The sequence below is a fragment of the Heptranchias perlo genome, chromosome 15 (genome assembly GCF_035084215.1).
Source record: "Heptranchias perlo isolate sHepPer1 chromosome 15, sHepPer1.hap1, whole genome shotgun sequence".
NCBI lineage: Eukaryota > Metazoa > Chordata > Chondrichthyes > Hexanchiformes > Hexanchidae > Heptranchias > Heptranchias perlo.
The window spans coordinates 56,376,679-56,401,400 of record NC_090339.1 but is presented as its reverse complement, the minus strand read 5'-3'; the positions used below and the strand labels follow the sequence as shown (position 1 = coordinate 56,401,400).

Here is a 24,722-nt window from a genome sequence, read left to right as displayed (position 1 = left end):
TCCTTAGTGAATCACAGAAGGAGGCCGTTTGGCTGGCTCGTTGCATGAGCTATCCAATTAGTCCCACTCCCCCACCCTTTCCCCATTGCCCTGCAAATTTTTCCTTTTAAAGTATACATCCAGTTCCCTTGTAGTAATGACTTAGTGATGTATTAAATCCTCCTCAATAAATGCAGAATAGCAATAATAATGCTATACAGTACCATTTTGCAATGAGGCCCACATTCTTGTCATTGCCCTTGGCCTCTCCAAGCTCCGCTGGTTTTGGATGTCCCAGAGAACCGACTTTAACATTATTGTTCTCGCCTTGAAATCTCTGCACAGCCTCACCCCTCCCTACTTCTGTGAGCTGATCTGGCCCACATCCCTGCTCGCACCCATCAGTTCTCAAACACTGATCGACTTCTCAATCCCCAGTGCCTTCACTTGCACCATCAGCGGCCTCTCCGTGGGTCACTATAGCCTAGAAATTGGATCGCGCCCGAATCGGGCGAGATCCCGGAGCAGCACACGTGTCTAATGAGGCCGGCGGCAGGACCGCGGCAAATTGGATCACCGGCTTCATTAGGATGGTACTGGCAAGCAGAGGCAGCTGGCTGGACCCAGGACACCAACGAGGACCTCAGGAGAGTCCAGAGGGAGGTGGAGGCAATCGATTGAGGGGCGAGCTGGGGTTGGCAGCAGGAGCCAGGAGGAGCACTCCTGCTCTTCCTGGATCCACAATAAGGTAAAAGACCACCCGTACATTGATAGAACTGGAGCCCTTTCTATTAACGAACGTTGTAGCATTCGGCATGGGCACGCATATGGCAGTCAATCACGTCCCATTTTTGTGGGACTCCTGGTACACGGTGGTGCAGGGCTCTTTCTTACCGCTGGCTGTTTTCCAAAGGAAATGTGATGAAATCTCTGACCCAGGGAAACTTTGCGTCAGCCACCTGCTTGTTACAGTTGTGGATGGAAGGTTTGGAATGTGACAGAGATCTCCTGCGTTTACCTGGAGAGACACTGCTGCATAAAAGTTCAAAGCAACTGCAACCTTGGCAACCGCTGACAGAGCTATCCCTGTGCTGGAACTGGCTCCCAAGTGAGCATTCTTTGTTGACAGCTTCCTTTGGGAATCTAAGTTGGTTCTGGCAGGTATCTTTACACATGTCCAGATAGAGAGACCCGAGGACTGTAACAACTACAGCTGTAGAATTATAGAATGATACAGTACAGAAGGAGGCCCGTGTCGGCTGTTTGAAAGAGCTATCCAATTAGTCCCACTCCCCTGCTCTTTCCCCATACCCCAGCAAGTTTTTCCTTTTCAAGTATTTATCCAATTCTCTTTTGAAAGTTACGATTGAATCTGCTTCCACCGCCCTTTCGGGCAGCACATTCCAGATCATGACAACTCGCTGCGTAAAAAAAATTCTCCTCGTCTCCCTCTGGTTCTTTTGCCAATCATCTTAAATCTGTGACCTCTGGTTACCGACCCTCCTGCCAATGGAAACAGATTCTTCCTTTCTATTCTATCCAAGCCCCTCATAATTTTGAACACCTCTATTAAATCTCCTCTTAATCTTCTCTGCTATAGGGAGAACAACCCCAGCTTCTCTAGTCTTTCCAACTGAAGTCCCTCATCCCTGATACCATTCTGGTAAATAATCTCTGCACCTCCTCCAAGGCCTTGACATCCTTTCTAAGGTGTGGTGTCCAGAATTGGACACAATACTCTAGCTGAGGTCTAACCAGTGATTTATAAAGGTTTAGCATAACTTCCTTGCTTTTGTACTCTATGCCTCTATTTATGAAGCCAAAGATCCCAAATGTTTTTTTTATCTAGACTGGGAAAACTTTAGTATAGCGCTATCAGGGCTAATCTTACTGTCACGCTGGCAGGCTGGACTTTCCTGCACATAACGACATAAGGGCAGTCCTTTTACTAGATCTATCCTTGTAACAGGCACAATTATAGAAACGGGGCTGTAGTGCCAGTGCGGGTTCTTACAATTGGACCAATTTAGTTGCTGAGGTTCTGGGACATCAGTAAAATAATTTAACAATTTGAATGTAAAAGTAAGAGGTTGTCATCTTCTGCATGTTCAAAACAACCTTAGTAACAGATCAGAATCAGTACCTTGTAACAGATTTTGAAATGTGTTCTGCAAACCATTAAATTACTAACCGTACTGCAATTAGATATCACTTTCCTGGGCAATAAAATCACTAACTCTCACTTGATAAAGTAGGTGAGAAAAAAAATTGTGATCGAAATATTGCTTTATAAATGCAAGAAAGGAGAGGGAAAGGACTGAGATAAAGTGGAGCTGGTAATCACATGAAAAAGTGACAAAAATGTCAGAAATTAAAGGAAGAGACCATAAAGAATTGGTGAGAAAGGGAAGAGGGATTGAGGAGGGGGAACCAGAAATTTAAAACAGATATTTTTATTAATTTTCTAAACTTTCTCCTTGCCTTTAATAAAGATAACATAAATCATTTCATATTACTTTCCCCTTCCTGATTCTGTCTTCCTATTCCTTGCCCTGTACCTCAGTTGAGAGGGCAGACAGATGACCTGATCTTAGATCTCAGCCAGTGCAGCTCTGTGAAGGGTGAAAGAGAGCAGTAATACTCCTCCCTTCTCACCTTGGTGGGAAATGCTTGACTTTGTTTGGTGCCTCCCCCTCCCTGGTGACTTAGCTAAGACCTACAACTCAGTCAAGAATGCAAAACCACATCTTACCACTGTATGCTGCTATTTGTTGGACCTCAAGTGTACTGTCCTTAATTACCCTTCTCTTTACATAGGAACATAGGAACAGGAATAGGCCATTCAGCCCCTCGAGCCTGTTCTGCCTTTCAATGAGATCATGACTGATCTGTACTCTTACTTTACCTAATACCATATCCCTAATATCCTTGGCTAACAAAAATCTATCGATCTCAGATTTAAAATGATTAATTGAGCTAGCAGCTACTGTTTTCTGTGGGAGAGAGTTTCACACTTATACTTCTGCGTGAAGAAATGTTTCCCATCTCCTCCTTTATTTTGTTCCTTCAATCTAACTTCTCTGAACTTAAGCCCGTTTTTCTCTCTCTTTGTTGCGATTGTTCTTTAGTACAGTGCACGCTGACACGTTGCTCCCATGGTAGCTGCAGCGTGTGACAGTTAGCATACCTTTTAGAATAGCTTGCCGATGACTCTGGCAGCTAGCTGTGATCAGTAGTAGTTGGATTTGCTGTCCTCGGCTGCCATATCAATGTCTAGTGAAATATTGTCCAGATTGCATGGCTTTGTGAGATTTTACAGTTGGGTAGGTTGATATGGATCCCTCCCGTGTGGTGGTTGGGCTACACAAGAAGCGTTATTGATGTGTGGGTCAGTAGTTGGCAGTGGGCCAGGAACTAGGGTCAGATTCTGGAGAGTTTCTTTTGGTTGCGTTTCAATGAGTACATGATCTTATTTTCTGTGGCATCATGCAAGACTCAGACCCTGCACTGAAGTTGCACTGAAGGAAACCCAAGCTTGCTTACACTTGGCGCTGGAGGAAGCTGCAATGGGAAGGTCAAGCAGGTCAAGATCAGGCCTGCCACTGGCAGTGGCATTGTAATGTAGACTCCACCTTATAGAATTACAGGACATCGCTCTAAAAGCTTGGTGGGAAAACATTTAAATTGACTTCTCAGTGTTGCCAACACTTGCAATTCATTTAGAAAGTGTAGAAAGCTACTTTGAAATTTCCTGAGTCAATTCCAAGCTCCTACAAACTGTGAATTATGAGTTTTGACAATGCTGAATTCTGTGTATTAAATCTATGGCACAAAGCACAGCAGTGTATGTATGGTTGAACACAATGCAAACATTCAGCCAAATAAATAGAACAGGGCAGTGTGTCAATGCCAACACTGACACATATATTAAAAATAAAATTCAGCCTATTTATCTGGGCTAAATTTGATACCTCACTGGGAGATTTCTGATTCTCTGTGATTCTCTCAAATGCTCTGTAACAACAATACCAACCGGTTAACTTAGGGCATGATACCAAAACCAGGGGGAGGGGCTGGAAAGTGAAACAGTGAAAGCAGAAGACGCAGCTCAGGGATTAGAACGTGTTATACAAAATAAGTAAGTTGACAGATGAAATTTAATGAGACAAGTGAACAGGATGCAAAACTAATCAACACAAGTACACCATGAATGGTGTTGAAATAGCTAAGCATGAATTGGAAAGCGGCCCAGGAATCTTAGTAGGCTGAACAATCAAGATGTCCAACCAATGCAGAACAGCACATATGGAACTGAGGCATGACACCAGGGGCATGATTTTTTACTTGGAGCCGGGAACTGAGTGGGCGGGTAGATTTTCGTGTGGGAAACCTGGAAGCGAAGTGAGTGCATCGGAATCCGCGATCGCAACTCAGTTGAAGGCAATTATTTTTGCTTCCAGGTTTCCCGCGGGACAGCCAGCCAGATTGACAGGCCGGCTGCCTGTCGGGAGGGAAAGCAGCCGGGGAGCGGATGGCAGGTATGTCTGAGATTGGGGTGGGGGGGTGTTGGAGACATTGCGGGGGGGCGGGTCTCAGCCACCGGGGGGGGATCTCAGCCATCGTGGGGGCTCTCGGCCATCGGGAGGAGGGTCTCAGGGTGAATGTTGGTTTAAATCCTAACCAACGATTTTTAAGATGACGGTGGTTTGGGGTGATTGAGAGTTTGTTCAGAATTTCTGGCCAGTGATGGGGAGGAGAAGATTTGTTGTCCTGTCCTGGAATTTCTGCTCTGTGTTTGTGGTCCTATGTTGTGGGGATAAATTTGGCCTTATGGTCATTTGTTGGGTGGTTATTCTTGGATATATACATATTGGCTTGGTTCCCAATCTTTGCTCAGTTGGTGGGGTTTGATTTGTTTTTTTTATCATTCTACCAGAGATGTAGAAAGTGATGCAGTGGTGGTGCTGTGGGGAAGAGATTTCTTTTCATTGGTCGCAATTTTTGTTAGTTGATCTCTTGTGACATTGCACATGGGGAGTCAAAACCAGTGAAGCCTTTCAGGTCAAACAAGGGAGATAGTTGAACCAAGACAGGGAGGGGAGGGGGAAGAGAAAGGGAGAGGGTGGGAACAGTGACGGCAGACTGAATGAGAAGGAAAGGCAGCGAGAGGGAGGACAGGGGAGGGGTGAGGTGAGGGAGAGGAAGATGATAAGGGAGAGGAGAGAGGGAAAATGAAAAAGGGAGGAATAGAGAGGGAGCAGGAGGAGGTGAGAGGGAGAGAAGAAGGTGAGGTGGAGTAGGAGAGAAGCAGGTGACGGAGAGAGCTGCGAGTGGGGGAAGGAGCAATGACTCAGGAGCTTGAGATTTATCCGATTTCTGGATAGGATGTCTTAGTGCTTCCCAAGAACTCAGCAACAAGTGGTAGTCCGAGTGATAGTTTCCTCAGCAGGTTGGAAGTTTGAGCTATTTGCAGGACATGTACACCTGCCACCAGCCACAAGTGTAATTCAAGTAGATTTGTTAATAAACTTTTTCAATCATTTTTGGTTGGCTTCTGTGTTTCATGTTATTTGGGATTCATTCTTTGGGGTTGCCTATTGCTTTGAGGATTGTGTGTGTGTTTCCATTATCCTGGATTTCCACGGACATGTACTCATTGCAGGTTACACATCTTGCTGTATTTTTAGGATATTCTACGCTGCCTTATGTTTACAAACAACTTGAGGATTTTTTTTTACTGACCGTATATTGATGGGGAGAAGCCAGCGGACAACATATACCAATATTAAACAAGGAAAGACCTGCAGCCAACGTACTGATGTTGAGCAAGGAGTCAATGGGAGCCACCAGCATCTCACACCCACTACGGTACAGGCATTGAGCCTGGACGTGGAGGAGGGCATGAAGAACTGGCTCCAGATTCAGGCCCGGAGTAAGAAACATATACCAGGGTGAGCAGGAGAGAAGCGATTTGATGATCAGTGCAATATAAGTAACATTCATATTTTGAACTTCCTAACAGCAACAGCACGAGCATTCGCATTAAAAGATGAAAAGCATAATAGATGTCCCTCACAGTTATTTTCTGCTGCATATGGAAAATTTGGTGGATTCAATCAAAGGACCTGTCAACCTCTGCTGAGGGAAGACTCAGCTGAGGAAAAAGGACCTTTAGGAACTCTGGTGTGGAAAGTAGATTTATTAGAGCAGATATGACGGAGAAGAAGAAAATTAAGGAATGGGTTGAAGTATTTACTGGAAGTGGGGTGGGAAGAAACACCACCACCACAACAACAACAACTCACATTTATATAATGCCTTTAATGTAGTAAAATGTCCCAAGGTGCTTCACAGGAGCGATTTTCAATCAAACTTTGACACCGAACCACATAAGGAGATATTAGGACAGGTGACCAAAAACTTGGTCAAAGAGGTAAGTTTTAAGGAGGGTCTTAAAGGAGGAGAGAGAGGCAGAAAGGTTTAAAGAGGGAATTCCAGAGCTTAGGGCCTAGGCAGCTGAAGGCACTGCCGGCAATGGTGGTGGGAGTCCGAGCTTGCAGTAAATATCTATGGAAAGCCTATTGCCAAAGATGGAGAGAGAGAAAGTCAGAAAAAAAGGGAAGAGATGGACCACACAAAGGTAAAAAATGGGATGAGAATTGGAAACATATTTGGAGTGCTATCATTTATATTAGCAATAGAGCCAAGTTCTTATAAAATTTTATGATTCTTTCAAGTAACTTGACTACAGAATATTCCAATGTTTCAGATTTTGTCATCATTCTTAAAAGTATAAGCTTGTGCACATACTCAAGGTGGATTCAGGATGTTAATAATTGAGTATTTTCTGAATATTTAATTTAATTGAGTGATGACTGGAAGAATGAATAGAGACCCAATGCAAAGAACTCTCAGCCAAACGTTTGCCTGAGAGAACTGGGGAGACCAGCTGCAATGCCTGACCTTTTATTGATACACGTCAATCACAGGTTTAAAGGGCCAAATCAACTTCGGCTGCATCTTGCCTCCGTTTCAATGGCGAGATTCAGAAGCCATGGGAAACCCGTGCAGATGAAGTAAAATTCGTTTCAGGTTCAGAATCAACAAAAAATGACCTATCTCAAGGTAAATTGCCCCGTTAACGATCCGCCTGCCGACTTTAATTGGGGACGCCACTTCCGGGTTTCGGCTGCGTCCACGTATTCAAACGTGCCTACGTTAATCCCGGAAGTGGGTGTGTTGGAGCCGGGTTTGCCGTTGCGCTGGAAAAAGCTGTTACTTTAACCTCCCACCCGCCCCCAGCCCACCTGTTCTTTGGGTTTAAAATTCCCCCCCCCCCCCCAAGTATCGAGCTCGCGGCTCTTCTCAGCATTGCCTCTAACAATTCAGTGTCTTGTGTCTCTGCAGCCAGCACAGGATGCGATATTCAAGGCACAGTCTGATCAGCGTATCGTAGAGTTTGATTATAACTTCCTCTGACTTGTGTTCAAATGCTTTCGCTGTGTTACTCAATCTATTATTGGCTTGGTTGATTGCTGCTGTGCAAATGACTGGACATGTTGAGCATTGAGTCTGTTACGATTCCTAGGTCTCTTTCAGTTTTATCATTAGCTATTTCAAAAACATTCATGAGATATGTATGTTCCCCATTTTTCTTTCCTAAGTGTAATAATTTAGGAAAGAAAAATGGGGAACATGCATAATTTACACTTGTCTGCATTCAGTTTCCTCTGGCATCATTTGGCCCACTTACTACAACAACAACAACTTGTATTTTTATGGCGCCATCAACGTAGTAAAAGGCGCTTCGCAGAAGTGTTATCAGGTATAATTTGGCTTCGAGCCACATAAGGAGATTTAAGTACAGGTGACCAAAAGCTTGGTCAAAGAGATATGTTTTAAAGAGTGTCTTAAAGGAGCAGAGAGGGGTAGGGAGGCGGAGAGGTTTAGGGAGGGAATTCCAGAGCTTAGGGCCCAGGCAGCTGAAGGTACAGCCGCCAATGGCGGGGCGAAGGAAATCGGGGATGCACAGTGGGTCAGAATTGGAGGAAAGCAGAGTTTTTGGAGGGTCGTAGGGCTGGAGTAGGTTGCAGAGATAGAGGAGGAGGAGGCCTTGGAGGCATTTGAACATAAGGATGAGAAACTTAAAGTCGAATTATTGCTGGATCAGGAGCCAATGTTAGCAATGTCAGCGAGCATGGGGGATGATGGGTGAATGGGACTTGTTGCGAATTAGGATATGGGCAGCAGAATTTTGGATGAGCTCAAGTTTACCTAGTTTGTGTAGCTCATTGTGTAGTTTCTTGGCTGCCTCCTTCAAGTCCACTGCCCCTCCTAGTTTGGTATCATCTGCAAATTTAACCAATTTGTGTTGAGCTTCACAGTCCAAGTCGTCGATGTAAATTTGAAACAGTAGTGGTCCCAAAACTGAGCCCGGGGACACCTGTCTCAACACTTCTCTCACCCTTACATTACCCCTCTAACCAGTACCTGCTGTTTTCCACCCTTCAGCTAGTTTCTTATCCATATCCAAGTTGTGCCCTAAAACGTCACAGCTCTGAGCTTAATTAGTAACCTCTCATTGTGGAAATTTATCAAGCACCTTTTTGAAGTCTGAGTACACAACGTTGGAGGGCTACCACAGTTGACTTGGGTTATCACTTCCTCAAAGAAATCAAGCAGGTTGGTCAGGCAGGGTCTTCCGTTTAGTCGGTTGTTGTTGTACACATAATCCCCCAGTTTGCTCCGGATGGTCAATTCCATTATTTTGCATGGAACTGAAGTAAGGCCAATGGGTCTGTAGTTGCCTGTGTTTGTTTGTCACCCTTTTTGAACCACATTATCCTGTTTTCAATCTGCTGGTCTGTGACTCACTCATAATGATCGTCAGTGCCTCACATAATCCCCATCCTAGTCTCTTTCAACAGCCTGGGATAAATACCATATAAGCATAAAAATGTAGAATAAAAAGTAGTTTGGTGGAATTATTGGATTTACTTGCAATGGATTAGAAATGGAAAAAAATCTCAGCCAAATGCAAGACCATCATTTCCTCCCTTTTCAAATTGTAATAAGAAACTGAGTCTTAACTCATCATATTGGATATATACTTGAAGGGGAAAAAATTGCAGTGCTATGGGAAAAGAACAGGGGGAGTGGGACTAATTGGATAGCAATTTCAAAGGAGCCAGCACAGACACCAGGGGCCGAATGGCCTCCTTCTGTGCTGTATGATTCTATGATTCATTTTAGTTCTCAGCCTCCGCTGCCCTGGATCATTGGGACTTTAAAAGCATTTCAACCGAATCTCATTTTTGGAAATAGATCAAGGGTCAGAAAATGTGGCAGCAGCTCTGCAGAGTTAACAAGGCAACCTTGGGGGAGGGCAGGCATTAGCGGTGGGGGAGGGGGCGGGGGGAGGGGGGTGTAGAGGGACTGGCAGTGGATGGGAAATGAAACTCGGCTGTAAAAACTGTTCAGGCCTTGGACTGGTTAAATAGAGCAGGCTCACACCCTGGTGGAATCGGTCACCTAAAGCAATTTGGTTGGCTCAGCTTCTGCTTCTCACTCTCGCTATTTGTTGCTGACGGCCAGATTTTGTCTTGAGGTTTTTTTTTAAATTACTGGTAAGTTAGTTCTCATTGCCACTTGCTACATGTTGATTTGTACATTCTGTGCCTGTTCAATTGTGATTTGTCACTGTTTTATAAATAAGAAATTTCAGCCAGTCAAATGCAAGTGTGAAACAGAGGGTGTGACGATCATAACACTGCTAGATTATGTTTGGCGTTGACTGAGTACAATTTAAGGAATCTTACAACACCAGGTTATAGTCCAACAATTTTATTTGAAAATCACAAGCTTTCGGAGGCTTTCTCCTTCGTCAGGTGAATGACAAAGGAGCTCACCTGACGAAGGAGAAAGCCTCCGAAAGCTTGTGATTTTCAAATAAAATTGTTGGACTATAACCTGGTGTTGTAAGATTCCTTACATTTGTCAACCCCAGTCCATCACTGGCACCTCCACATCATGAGTACAATTTTGTTCATATATAATAAAAGATTGATGGCCTATTTTTTCTCCTCTTTTACATGGCAAATCTGTCTGGCACCAAATATTTTGTAACACCATATTAATACTTAAATTAATGCATAACAGAACTATGGGTACATTTTCATGCTATAATCACTAAAATATCAATGAAAAATTGTAGCCTCAATATTGGTATGTCCAGAACCATCATCTCCAGTACTTGATCATGTTTTTTATAAGTTAACCTTGCTCCAAATAAAGAACTTGGTGAGGGCAATGGCCTTTCTGGCCCTTGATCTTCTCCCTTTTCTACAGATGTTTCGGGGGAGGTCTTGCAGGGCTGGAGGAGGACACAGAGATAAAGGAGGGGAAAAGCCATGAAGGGATTTAAGTTGTCTGTTTTCAATACAAAACCCCATTTACATATTTTATTAGAAGAATAGTCAGTGAAGATGCCATATAGGTGCTTTATGGGAGAACCTGGAGTCTATAAAATCATAGTGGCCACAAAATATAGCCGCTTTGTAGAGGAGATTAACTGGACTGCAGCCAGTGTTAGTTCTCATGCAGTGAGTACACAGGTCATTTTTCAGGCCTTAAAAGAAATGTTTACTGCCACCTGCTCCCTGTGTACTTGTAAAGATTGTGGTGGGAGGTGGCCCTGATCATATGTTTATATCCTTGTATGAAAGCCACAAAATTACAGGAGTTCAAATGGAGATGAATCATGTAAACAGGTTGATCAGACGCTTTCATCACCTTCCCACATTACTACACTGCTCAGGAATGTTCTGGAGGCAGCATACCAGTGTATCTTGTCATAACAGAATCTTGCTCGAACACAACAGCTCAAGAATGCATGCGTGTGTGTGTGTGTGGAGTGGGGCAAATAAGAGTCAAAAAGAATCATGTAATCTTCCTGACTTGCACAACATAAGTGTGATGAGGGTGGAAATTCTGCTGTGCCGTTCCTTGCCATATGATGGGAGTGTATATTGCACAATTGCGCACTCCCCAGGGCATCATTTTCCATCCATTCACGGGGGTAGGCACGTGGAAATTTGCGATGCACGCTCCTGGCACGTGCCAAGAATTAGTGCGGCAAAATTTTTGCCCCATAAAGCGTTGTGACATTTTCTTCTACACACTGAGGGGTCGGGAGGTTGGATCAATTAATCCCAACCCAGCTCCTTTGATTCCTCATAATTGATACCTACTGTACATAATCTTGCCTCTCACTCTCCATCTGATTCTCTTATTCAGATTACTAGCACACCTAGCCATAGATAGCAATGTTAAGTTGCCTCTCTCCTCCCAATACGCTCCCCCCCCCAAACCCTGAAAGTGTTGACTCATGCTTGGGTATGGTTCCACAAGTGCTGGTTGCCCTCACTAACTTGGTGAAATGGTCCACACTTCATGCATGAACTGAGACAGTGAATGTTGCAGCCTGCTTGATTGTGACTGTCCAATCTTACCCTCACCTGAAGGCTAGACAGGTGAACTTTCCAGCTGCACGGCAATCAGTATCAGTAAAAGTGACCATGAAGCTGTCGGATTGCCATAAAAACCCAACTTGGTTCATTAGGGAAGGACACCTGCTTTCCTTACCCGGTCTGGCTTCTATATGAATCCAGTACTACACCAATACGGTTGACTTTCAACTGCCATCTGAAGTGGCCAAGCAAGCCACTCAATTGTATCAAACCACTGCAAAGAATATGGACTGCAATGATTCAAGAAGGCAGCCCACCACCACCTTGGCTGATTTTTCCTTTCTCAAGTTGGAGGATACCGAGAGCAATTGTTATACCCTTGGCACGAGCCTGGCTGAGAACTCGATGCAGACCAGAGGTCAAATCTAGGACCTTCCTGGTCTCTTTGGCTTAGTGTCACACCACACTGATTTACCAACAAAGCCATAAATGGAATCCAGGTGGTCATTTAATCTCCAGGTCCAGGCAACACCACAAGAGAGCAGCTTAACAAGTTTATGGATATCCTTCAGATCCTGACCTGGAGGTTAAATTTTTTTTTTATTTGTTCACGGGATGTGGGCGTCGCTGGCAAGGCCGGCATTTATTGCCCATCCCTAATTGCCCTCGAGAAGGTGGTGGTGAGCCGCCTTCTTGAACCGCTGCAGTCTGTGTGGTGACGGTTCTCCCACAGTGCTGTTAGGAAGGGAGTTCCAGGATTTTGACCCAGCGACAATGAAGGAACGGCGATATATTTCCAAGTCGGGATGGTGTGTGACTTGGAGGGGAACGTGCAGGTGGTGTTGTTCCCATGCGCCTGCTGCCCTTGTCCTTCTAGGTGGTAGAGGTCGCGGGTTTGGGAGGTGCTGTCGAAGAAGCCTTGGCGAGTTGCTGCAGTGCATCCTGTGGATGGTGCACACTGCAGCCACAGTGCGCCGGTGGTGAAGGGAGTGAATGTTTAGGGTGGTGGATGGGGTGCCAATCAAGCGGGCTGCTTTATCTTGGATGGTGTCGAGCTTCTTGAGTGTTGTTGGAGCTGCACTCATCCAGGCAAGTGGAGAGTATTCCATCACACTCCTGACTTGTGCCTTGTAGATGGTGGAAAGGCTTTGGGGAGTCAGGAGGCGAGTCACTCGCCGCAGAATACCCAGCCTCTGACCTGCTCTCGTAGCCACAGTATTTATATGGCTGGTCCAGTTAAGTTTCTGGTCAATGGTGACCCCCAGGATGTTGATGGTGGGGGATTCGGCGATGGTAATGCCGTTGAATGTCAAGGGGAGGTGGTTAGACTCTCTCTTGGAGATGGTCATTGCCTGGCACTTATCTGGCGCGAATGTTACTTGCCACTTATGAGCCCAAGCCTGGATGTTGTCCAGGTCTTGCTGCATGCATGCTCGGACTGCTTCATTATCTGAGGGGTTGCGAATGGAAATGAACACTGTGCAGTCATCAGCGAACATCCCCATTTCTGACCTTATGATGGAGGGAAGGTCATTGATGAAGCAGCTGAAGATGGTTGGGCCTAGGACACTGCCCTGAGGAACTCCTGCAGCAATGCCCTGGGGCTGAGATGATTGGCCTCCAACAACCACTACCATCTTCCTTTGTGCTAGGTATGACTCCAGCCACTGGAGAGTTTTCCCCCTGATTCCCATTGACTTCAATTTTACCAGGGCTCCTTGGTGCCACACTCGGTCAAATGCTGCCTTGATGTCAAGGGCAGTCACTCTCACCTCACCTCTGGAATTCAGCTCTTTTGTCCATGTTTGGACCAAGGCTGTAATGAGGTCTGGAGCCGAGTGGTCCTGGCGGAACCCAAACTGAGCATCGGTGAGCAGGTTATTGGTGAGTAAGTGCCGCTTGATAGCACTGTCGACGACACCTTCCATCACTTTGCTGATGATTGAGAGTAGACTGATGGGGCGGTAATTGGCCGGATTGGATTCGTCCTGCTTTTTGTGGACAGGACATACCTGGGCAATTTTCCACATTCTCGGGTGGATGCCAGTGTTGTAGCTGTACTGGAACAGCTTGGCTAGAGGCGCAGCTAGTTCTGGAGCACAAGGCTTCAGCACTACAGCTGGGATGTTGTCGGGGCCCATAGCCTTTGCTGTATCCAGTGCACTCAGCCGTTTCTTGATATCACGTGGAGTGAATCGAATTGGCCGAAGACTGGCTTCCGTGATGGTGGGGATATCGGGAGGAGGCTGAGATGGATTATCCACTCGGCACTTCTGGCTGAAGATGGTTGCAAACGCTTCAGCCTTGTCTTTTGCACTCACATGCTGGACTCCACCATCATTGAGAATGGGGATGTTTGCAGAGCCTCCTCCTCCCGTTAGTTGTTTAATTGTCCACCACCATTCATGACTGGATGTGGCAGGACTGCAGAGCTTTGATCTGATCCGTTGGTTGTGGAATCCTTAGCTCTGTCTATAGCATGTTGCTTCCGCTGTTTAGCATGCATGTAGTCCTGAGTTGTAGCTTCACCAGGTTGGCACCTCATTTTTAGGTACGCCTGGTGCTGCTCCTGGCATGCTCTTCTGCACTCCTCATTGAACCAGGGTTGATCCCCTGGCTTGTTGGTAATGGTAGAGTGAGGAATATGCCGGGCCATGAGGTTACAGATTGTGCTGGAATACAATTCTGCTGCTGCTGATGGCCCACAGCGCCTCATGGATGCCCAGTTTTGAGCTGCTAGATCTGTTCTGAATCTATCCCATTTAGCACGGTGGTAGTGCCACACAACACGTTGGATGGTGTCCTCAGTGCGAAGACGGGATTTCATCTCCACGAGGACTGTGCGGTGGTCACTCCTACCAATACTGTCATGGACAGATGCATTTGCGACAGGTAGATTGGTGAGGACGAGGTCAAGTCAGTTTTTCCCTCGTGTTGGTTCGCTCACCACCTGCCGCAGGCCCAGTCTAGCAGCTATGTCCTTCAGGACTCGGCCAACTCGGTCAGTAGTGGTGCTACCGAGCCACTCTTGGTGATGGACATTGAAGTCCCCCACCCAGAGTACATTTTGTGCCCTTGCTACCCTCAGTGCTTCCTCCAAGTGGTGTTCAACATGGAGGAGGACTGATTCATCAGCTGAGGGAGGACGGTAGGTGGTAATCAGCAGGAGGTTTCCTTGCCCATGTTTGACCTGATGCCATGAGATTTCATGGGGTCCAGAGTCAATGTTGAGGACTCCCAGGGCCACTCCCTCCTGACTGTATATCACTGTACCGCCACCTCTGGTGGGTCTGTCCTGCCGGTGGGACAGGACATACCCAGGGATGGTGATGGAAGAGTCTGGGACGTTGGCTGAAAGATATGATTCTGTGAGTATGGCTATGTCAGGCTGTTGCTTGACTAGTCTGTGGGACAGCTCTCCCAATTTTGGCACAAGTCCCCAGATGTTAGTAAGGAGGACCTTGCAGGGTCGACTGGGCTTGGTGTTTTGCCGTTGTCCTGTCCGGTGCCTAGTGGTCCGATGCCGGGTGGTCCGTCCGGTTTTATTCTTATTATGACTTTTCATAGCGAGATTTTACAACTGAGTGGCTTGCTAGGCCATTTCAGAGGGCAATTAAGAATCAACCACATTGCTGTGGGTCTGGAGTCACATATAGGCCAGACCGGGTAAGGGCGGCAGGCTTCCTTCCCTAAAGGACATTAGTGAACCAGATGGGTTTTTACGACAATCCGGTAGTTTCATGGCCATCATTACTGATACTAGTATTTTAATTCCAGATTTTTATTTAATTAATTGAATTTAATTAATTAATTGAATTTAAATTCGCCAGCTGCCGTGGCGGGATTTGAACTCATGACTCTGGATTTTAGTCCTTTCACTTAGACTCATAGGGCTCGATTTTCGCACCCCTGAACGGGTGCGTTCCTATAATCGGGGATTCCCGGGGCGGGTCCGGAGCCTGGCTCCAACCCGCCCACTTCCGGGTTCCCCAGTGACGCGCTTACATGCGCGCGCAGCCCCCGCATGTGGGACTCCCGCAGGCAATTAAAGCCGGCGGGGTGCCACTTAAAGTAATTAACTAGGTACTTCAGCTCATTTACAGACCCGATTGACCTGATATTTTAGGAGGGGTGGGATTTTCAAGTCAACTTCCCGTACTGGGGGAAAAACTCCCAGTTGAAATGGACTGCCTGTGGCAGCTGCAAAGGTCCGTTTGACAGGTGGGGGGGGCGGGGCGGTGGGGGAGACCCTCACTCATTGCAGGAGGCCACTCTGTCACTTTGGACAAAGTTTGGCCTCCACCACCCTCCTCCTAACAATACAATTCACCAACTTGAACACTTACCCCATGTCCAGACACATGTACCTACCTTGCGGACCCCCTCAGATGTACATCTTCCGGATGGGGGCCGCCGTAGCTGCAGTCATGACCTCCTTGGGGGACTAACAGAATCACCAGCCTCGCCGGCCACCTCTGACACGTGGAGCTCCACAACACAGTACTGTGACACATCCACCTGCACAGCAGGAGGGAGGGCAACGGCAGAGAGAGATGCGTCGCAGAAGGCACTACCCTCGCCATAGGGTCTACAGACTGAGGCTCAGCTTCCTGGACCTCTCTGAGCAGCAGTGCACATGGAGGCTCAGAGTCACTCGACATGTAGTCGTGGACATCTGCAGCCTCCTTCATGCCGAGCTGCTCCCGGCTGGCCCGAGCACCATCTTCTTACCTGTCGCTCTTAAAGTCACCACTGCCCTCAACAACTTCTCCTTCACATCCTTCCAGGGTGCCACCGGGGACATCGCCGATGTCTCTCAGTCGTCGGCACAAAAGCGCCCTGCCAATACACCTACACCCACTCTGCAGTGACACAATGGGTGACATCAGTTGTGGGTCTTCATAGTGATCCTCAGGAAAGGGCATTATTGCACAAACCAGACAAGATTCGCAAAGACATGGCAGTAGTGGTGACAATATAATATGTAATGTGAGTTGATCAGAAATTAAATATAAGCAAAAACCATGACAAACCCTCAAACACCCCTGTGCATCCCCTTCATGCTCACGACACGTTTGCCTTACGCTGCCTACTGCACATATGTGATGCATACCTTGTGGCTGCAGCACAGGTAGTGGCAGGTTGAGTGAGGCTGACCGTGAAAGAGATGCATGAGAGGGTGAGTATGAGATAGAGCCATGAGATTGTATGAGGATTGGGTTGAGTGGTAGTGGTGGGATGAATACTGGCGAGGTGAGTAAGTGCAGGTAAGATGAGGATGAGGTTTGAGTGGGTGTGAGGAGTGATGTGATAGAGTAGTGTTGGCAGTGCAGAAGGAGATGTGGGGTGGGGGCAGTGATGTGGCAGACGGAGTGTAGGGGAATGAGTAAGTGTACTCACTTCGGCTGACCTACTTAGGTCATTGAAGCGCCTTCTGCACTGTATGCAGTTGGGCGATATGTTGGTGGTGCTGGTGACCCTCTCTGCCACCTCGAGCCAGGCCTTCTTGGTGGCAGGGGCAGGCCACTTCCTCCCACCCGCCGGGGAGAAGATCTCTGCTCTCCCGCTCCTCCTCATCCCATCTAATAATACCTGGAGTGAGGCATCATTAAACCTGGGAGCAGCCTTCCCCCTGGGCTGCTCCATGCTGTAATTTTGCCTATTTTCTGCAGCATGAGTCAGTGGAGGACTGCCCCTTTAAATAGGGCTCCTCCAGCTGACAGCCTATGCTGCGCATGTGCAGTCCGCTCGCTGCACTGCTTTTGAGCGCGAAACCTGGAAGCAAAGATAAGTACCTTCAATCAAGCTGCGATTGTGTGCGGACCACCCCGATTTCACTGGGCGCGTTACCCACGCGCCCAGTCGACCCCCCGCTGCCAACCCGCCGCCCTCCTGATATCGGGCCCATCGAATCATATATATATATATATATAACTTGGGTTATATGTATGTAACTTGGGTTACAAACATATAAGGGAGGACATTCAGCCCGTCTAGCTCATGCTTCCATAGACACCCACCAACACAAGGTATTAATCACTCTTTGTCTTGATATCAGTCCTGAGATTGCCTTTTACCGGGTCTCCTTGTTCTGTAGCTGTCATTTAACTAGAAACGGTGCTCTGAATTAACCTTTCTATTCCAATTAGTGCTTGGATAATTCGGTGGGCTCTTGTTGGGATTTTGGTGGATTATCTACCCTGTCGGGATCCCATCAATTGGGGAGGTGGGTGGTGGGCAAGGGAGCCATAAAATGGCTGCAGCACACCTTGAGTCTCAGCCACAGTGTATCATGGCCTGTGAGACTGCCTGAACAAATATATATTTATGGCCCAGTCCCACTTTAGCGTATGCAGTCAATTGACCTGCAATCAATTGCATTGGCTAAAACAGCCCTTTAAATTATAAATCCTCGCAATGCCGTAACAACCCAGGACACCATGGGTGGGAATTTCCTGTATATTTGCACCCAGAGGCACGTTTAATTGGAACGTAAACCAAAACACACAGCGTAAAAGATTGAGAAAACTCATCCGAAAGTGTGTTACGCATGTAACGCAAATTTTCTCACTCTTTTACGCCCGTTTATTGATCCTTACGCCCAAACTCTTGGTTCATTATAATGGCTCCGCCTTCAGGCTAAAGAGCCAGAGATGCTCGCAAATTTCCTGCGATCACGTCAGTTCAAAACGGATGTAAAATTAAGTCCAGAATTTTAGGCTCAGCAGGAAACAAAGTCATTTTTCTGGTGTTCTATGGCAATTTTTGGAGCAATTTTGAAAAATTATTTATCTTCACTGAGACCTGCTCTGTATTTTCTGTTTCTTCGAATGCATTTTTATAGCATCAGTATAAGGCACATTAAAAATTGAAAATCTTCCACAATTGTGTGTTCTTAAACATGCTGTGCCTAATGTGCATGAATGATGGTTGGATGTCTTGAATTTTCATACTTAAAGAAGGCATAAATGGTGTGAGTTTGGCACTTTCCTCAGACCCCAATTGTTTACGCTGATTTCCGGTTGTTTGCTCCCATTTTTACGCTCCGGTGTGTGGTAAATAGATTTGCAGGAAATTTGGGTGTAAATAGACATTGGCAAAATGGGTGCACTAACGGGCGTAATTTCCCAATTATGCCACCAGAGGAAATTTCGCCTCCAGATGTCGTTAGCGCTCAATGTTGATAGAGCCCAGATGACAGTACATACACATTTTAAAAAATTCATTCTCAGGATGTGTTGGCATCACTGGCAAGGCGGGCATTTATCGCCCATCCCTAGTTGCCCTGAAAAAGTGACAGTAGGCCTTCTTCTTCAACTATAGCAGTCTGATACAACTGAGTGGCTTGCTAGGCCATTTCAGAGGGCAGTGAAGAGTCAACCATGTTGGTGTGGGACTGGAGTCACATATAGGCCCAACTGAATGAGGACGACAGGTCTCCTTCCCTAAAGGACATTAGTGAACAAGTTGGGTTTCTATGACATTCCAACAGCTTCATGGTCACTTTTACTGATATCGGTTTATTTATTTCCATATTTTTAAAATTGAATTCAAATTCTCGAACTGCCGTTCTCTAGATTATTATTCCAGGCCTCTGGGTTACTAGTTCAGTAACATGACCACTACACTACCATTCCCCTGATGGAGGATGCATTCCTGTTATTTGCATATCATTAGCATATGGTCAACCACATTATGGCAGAGGCATTCCACGTTCCCTGTCATTTCTGGTGGAAAATCCCAGAAGTGGCTGGAAAGTGATACAAGGAGCCAATGGAGCATCTTCTGGGTTGATTTCCCACCCACGTCCATTGGAGTTGCAAAAGGGAGCTTGTGGACATCCAGTAGAACATCCTGCCCAGGATCTTATATACGTCCTCAAGATCCCCTTCTAAGGCTGAAAAGCTGGAGGTTTACCATTCTTTCCTCATAACTTAGTACTCTGAGCCCAGTTGTTAGCCTAGTCACCCAAGTCTACACCTCTCCCAGGGACTTTGATGTTTCTCTTATGTTTCAATGGCCAGAATTGAATGCAGTACCCAAGATACAGTCTGATCAGAACTGCTTCAGCGTGACCACCTCAACAACATTTATATCATGCCTTTAACGTAGTAAAACATCACAAGGTGCTTCACAGGAGTGTTATCGGACAAAATTTGACACCAAGCCACATAAAGAGCTATTAGGACAGGTGACAAAAGCTTGGTCAAAGAGGTAGGTTTTAGGGAATGTCTTATAGGAAGACAGAGTCGGAGAGGTTTAAGGAGGGAATTCCAGCGCTTAGGGCCTAGGCAGCTGAAGGCATGCTCACCAATGGTGGAGCAATGGAAATCAGGAATGCGCAAGAGGCCAGAATTGGAGGAAGTGTACAGATCTCGGAGGGTTGTAGGGCTGGAGAAGGTTACAGAGATGGGAGGGGCGAGGTCATGGAGGGACTTACACTCTACTGATTTGTCAATATAGCTCAGCTTTCTGTTTGCTTTGTTGTTGTGCAATGACTGGACACAGCTGTGTTCAGACTAGATATAAGTCTGTTACACATTGTCAGATGTTTCATCAGGAATATCATGACGAAATTATTTTTAAAGTTTTGAACAAAATTACAAGGAAATTAAAACATCCTGATATCTTATACATTAACTGGAGACTTGGGGAGATCATACGGAAAATTAAGAGAGTGCAAGGCACGAAGATTGGAAGGGGACGAGGTCAAATATGATCTTTAAGAGTTGAAAGGGGACGAGATAATCCTTGTAAGGAAGCAGACGCTGAACACTCAAAGGGAAACCAGATCAAAAAAAAAGAACCAAACAATCTTTTGATATAAAGGCTTCCTGGCAAAAATGAAAGAGTTTGAAACGAATGTGAGAAAGAGTCTATAAGCAGTCGAAACATGGCCATATGTACGACACGGAGGGGAAGAGAAATGCACAGAAGTTTGGAAATGCACGGTTATTGATGCAATGACAATTCTGCCACTAGAACTGAAATATATACACAAACACACATTCATTTCTCTTAGATTGTTAATCCTGATTAGGAAGGAGGAGTGTAGGGGCACTTCCTGGCTCGAAACACAGACTAAGGAAAGGAGCCAGGAGCGGGAGGTGCATTGCCCTTTTAAATGTGCAGAGAGGGTGGGGATTCTCGCCTGTAGACGTATAGCAGGTTTCAGGGGAGTGAGTTCTCACCTGAACAAGTTCAAGCATCTGAGTAACGCGCTTAACTTCAAGCTGCCAGTGGAAACTCAAACCGAGGAAGTTGCGTTCATTTCAAAAAACCCACTCTGCAGCAGAGACTTTTAAAAAAAAAATTATTTGCAAATTTGCAAAGCAGAGTAAGAGTGATGCCGAACCTTTTGGGAGGCTTTGCTCGCCTCTTCTTCCCTCGGATGCTAACCCTGAGCGCAGTCCAAGTGCTGTGCCTGCACTGCTCGCTCGCCAGCTCCTTCTGGACGGCGTACATCAACGTTAGTTTCACCGACCCTTTCACCAACCGGACCAGCTGGGAGAGGACCGAGAGCGGCGTCTACGGCCAGGACGCCCCGCTGGAGAGCGTCCAAGGGCTGGTCGGCGTCCCCCAGTCGCCCCGACCCTACGGCTGCAACCCCGACATCCCTTACCTCAGACCCGACCTCCACCGGCCCTGGGTGGCCCTGATCGAGAGGGGCAACGGCTGCACCTTCTCCGAGAAGATCCGGAACGCCGCCGACCAAGGGGCGAACGCGGCGGTCGTCTTCAACTACCCAACACCGTCCAACGAGGTCGTCCAGATGTCCCACCCGGGTAAGACTTGGAACTGAAGCTGGTGCCAAGTGCACTTTGCACAACACATCATTCACTCACTGCAGTGACCAGGTCGCAACCCAGCAAAAAAAAACAACTATTTTATATCAATTTTGTTTTTTTTTTAAAAATTAAACTTTTCCAAGATAGCCTCCCCCCACCCCCCCGGACTAGGATTACTGCTCAAATTGATCCCTGCCTCTCAATGATTTGGCTTACCAGACAGCTGCTAGGATTATTTGGACGCCAATGGAATTTTTTTTTTAGTGCTGTAATTTCTTTATAGAACTTGCAGCGTTGGAAATGTTTTGCAAGCAGCCACCAAAGGAAATAATCGTTACCCCTGAACCTATATGGCGTTTTATTCAGGGACTCTTGGGTTAAAACATCAGCGTCCAATATGTTGAAACTTTATGATAGCGAAGGTAGCTTGTGACCAGCAGCTGGGACGGTGGTAAAATAAGAATGCTGGACCAGGATTCGGCTTATTTCAATTTACCTAATGTGATGTGATCTATAATACCCGCTGGTGTTGGAGCTGGCGATTGCCGAATAGTGTCACAAATTGAAATTTCAGACATAAGGCCAATTACCTTGAATTCCCCTGATGTTTCAGTAGATTTGGGCAATGTGAAGCTGAGCCACGCAGACCGAGAAGATGATCCCAGGTGGATTTCCTGGTCTGCACTGAGCTAATTGATGTGGGCCCTGGCAGTTGTAGACCTGCTAAATTAGTTTGTTCTAGGTTCTGGTGGCAGTAGATGCTACAGTGGGCATCAATGCCCCTGGATTAGGAGGAGGAGAAACATTGTCCACTGCTGTCATTCCTGATTGCTTTACAGTGACGTTGTGGCAGTGTATCTGTGTATTTAATGAGGGCAGGATCAGAAGTGGATGTAATGCCCCCAAGGGAGAATAGCCTCCCAGCAATCACTGCTCACATGACTAGTTACCAACATATTGTAGGACACCATGTACCCATGGAATTATAATCTAGTAAAGAGGCAATACCTTTAGGATTTGATGGGGCGGGGGGGAATGAAGGAAGGAACTTTAATTTTAAAAGACTACCTTTTTTATGCTATCATACACAGTGGACATGGTAGTATTGTGTTATGTTTGTGGACTAGTAATGAAGAGACCTGGACTAATAATTCAGGGAACGTGAGTCCAAATCCTACTATGGCAGTTTGAGAATTTGAATTCCATTAAAAAAAAAATCTAGAAATAAAAAGCTGGTATCAGTGAAAAGTGACCAGGAAGCTGTCAGATTGTGGTTTAAAAACCCCACAATTAATGTCCGTAGGGAAGGATATCTGGCCGATATGTGACTCCTGTCCCACACCAATGTGGTTGACTCTTAACTGCCCTCTGAAGTGGCCTAGCAAGCCACTCAGTTGTATAGTCACCGCCTCAAAGCAACGAGTGTTAAGCAATAGATACTGATCTTGCCAAAGAATGAATAAAACAAAACATTTACCAATGGGATACTTCCTGTATCTGGTAGAGTCAGATTTTGAAAAGACAGAATACCTGGATTAGAATGTTCCTGAATGAGTTTCAGCCGCACCTTAGTTCTTGGATTGTCATCCAGTTTCTGTCAGAATTGATTGTATTGCAGCTGAGTTTCCCTGAACCTAGGATGACTTGAAAAGTGACTCCCAAGCTCCAGTAACCCAGCCCTCGAAGCCTAGGCAGCTCATTCCTACTTGCTGTTATATTCACGGGTTTGTCCTGTTTGAGTTTTGTGAGTCTGTAAGTTTGGGAAGGGAATTTTTTTTGTGCTCTTGCTTCAGTAGTAAAAGAACAAAAGACTTGCATTTATATAACACCTTTCACGATATTGGGACTTCCCAAAACGCTTTACAGCCAATTGAGTACTTTTGAAGTGTAGTCACTGTTGTAATGTAGGAAACGCAGCAGCCAATTTGTGCACAGCAAGGTCCCACAAACAGCAAACCAGATAATCTGTTCTAGTGACGTTGGTTGAGTGATAAATATTGGCCAGTACACCAAGGAGAACTCCTTCGAATGGTGCTGTGGGATCTTTTACGTCCACCAGAGAGGGCACACGGTCCTGAATCAGAACGCCAAGATAAATCAATAATTAATTTACATATTACAAGCAATTTGATGTGTATGTAAATTAATGGGACATAGATTTTAAACTTTTTTTGTGGCTCCAAGGCGCCACGTTATACACACCTATGCAGCCTGCAAAGAGAAAGAAAGAACTTGCATTTATATAGGGGCTTTCATGACCTTAGGATGCCCCAAAGCGCTTTATAGCCAATGAGGTACTTTTGAAGTGTAGTCACTGTTGTAATGTAGGAAACACAGGTTGGACATGCCTGTTTTGCTCTGTCTTTTTAATCCCATAGTACATTGCTGTTACTGGTATGTTGGGTTGAGACTGTAGGTGTTCAATTATGCAGAATGTTAACAATGAACATATGAACTTCAGTGCGGTTGTACAGTACATACTGTGCTAAGTGTTCTAGTTCGCAATCTGAATATATATGATTTATAACCATGTTCAAACTTTTCGATTTTTCACGTAGCATTCTTATAAGATGTTTTAATGTTAATTGGCTCCCTATAGTGTTGGCTGGATCATTGTGCTGACAGGGTTCATGTTAGCCTTTTGGGAAAGTTATTCGAGCTATTAAATTCTGCATCATTATTCAGCAGCGAGGACGACAGTTCCTTGTGACTTTATTTGCATTTAATCTTTAAATCTTCTGCCCACCTTCTCGCCATACCCTTCAATCCATTATCTTTGCAGAAAAACATGCAGTCTTCTGTGTGAGGTATGCAGTCCACTTCCCTGTTAACATATTCCACGAGTCATTTGCCCTTGGTGAAGGAGTTCCGCCTGACTCTCTGCTTTTCCTTACTTGTTACTGACTTTAGCTTGTCCTTAATGGTTCTCTTTGCCATACTGAACAATTTACCTGGATCAAATTGGTCTGTTATAAGCCTAATCTTGGTGAGTTCAATTAGGGCAACTCCAAGTCATTTTTTTTCTCAAAGAAAATGAGCCCAACTTCCTTAAATTTTCACCATAACTATAAATTCCCGATAGCCGGAATCATCTCCGTTATATAATGGTTCTGAATTGTTGAGTCTGGTTTCTAATGATGGCTGGAAGTGTTTCTTCGCCTTTTTGCTGATTATCATTTCAGGCGCAAACTGAAGATGACAATTTCTGGCTCACTCAAAACCATAAAATCTAATTTGAGGAAAATCCTTGACATTCACAATATATTTCAGCAGAGACTGCTACTTTCTGTGATTTCTTAAGTATAGCTTGGCCCCTACATTTAAAAGTCTAAAGGGAAATAATCCCAACCTTATCATTGAGTTCTGCAATATATAGTAACATCTGTATTTATGACACTGTTACTGCCACCCACACAGCCTAGAATGAGTTCCCAGACGTTTAGCTGCTGGATAAAGCCCTTCCTTGTATGGAAGTGTTTCAATTAGT

General features: G+C 45.7%; 1 protein-coding gene across 3 annotated transcripts in view; it reads left to right on the top strand.

Annotated features, from left to right (window-relative positions):
- The window catches only part of LOC137333128 (E3 ubiquitin-protein ligase RNF128), a 116,950-nt gene that overhangs the window by 15,580 nt on the left and 76,648 nt on the right, over window positions 1–24,722 (top strand). Inside the window, exon 1 of one of the 3 annotated variants that reach the window (XM_067997292.1) lies at window positions 20,425–21,232. The exons of 1 other annotated variant lie outside the window; for it this stretch is intronic. In XM_067997292.1, coding sequence (XP_067853393.1) covers window positions 20,794–21,232 — 439 coding nt within the window. In that variant the 5' untranslated portion in view covers window positions 20,425–20,793. Of the gene's footprint in view, window positions 1–20,424; window positions 21,233–24,722 lie in introns of those variants that run through there. One more of the 3 variants, XM_067997290.1, reaches the window with a different exon arrangement.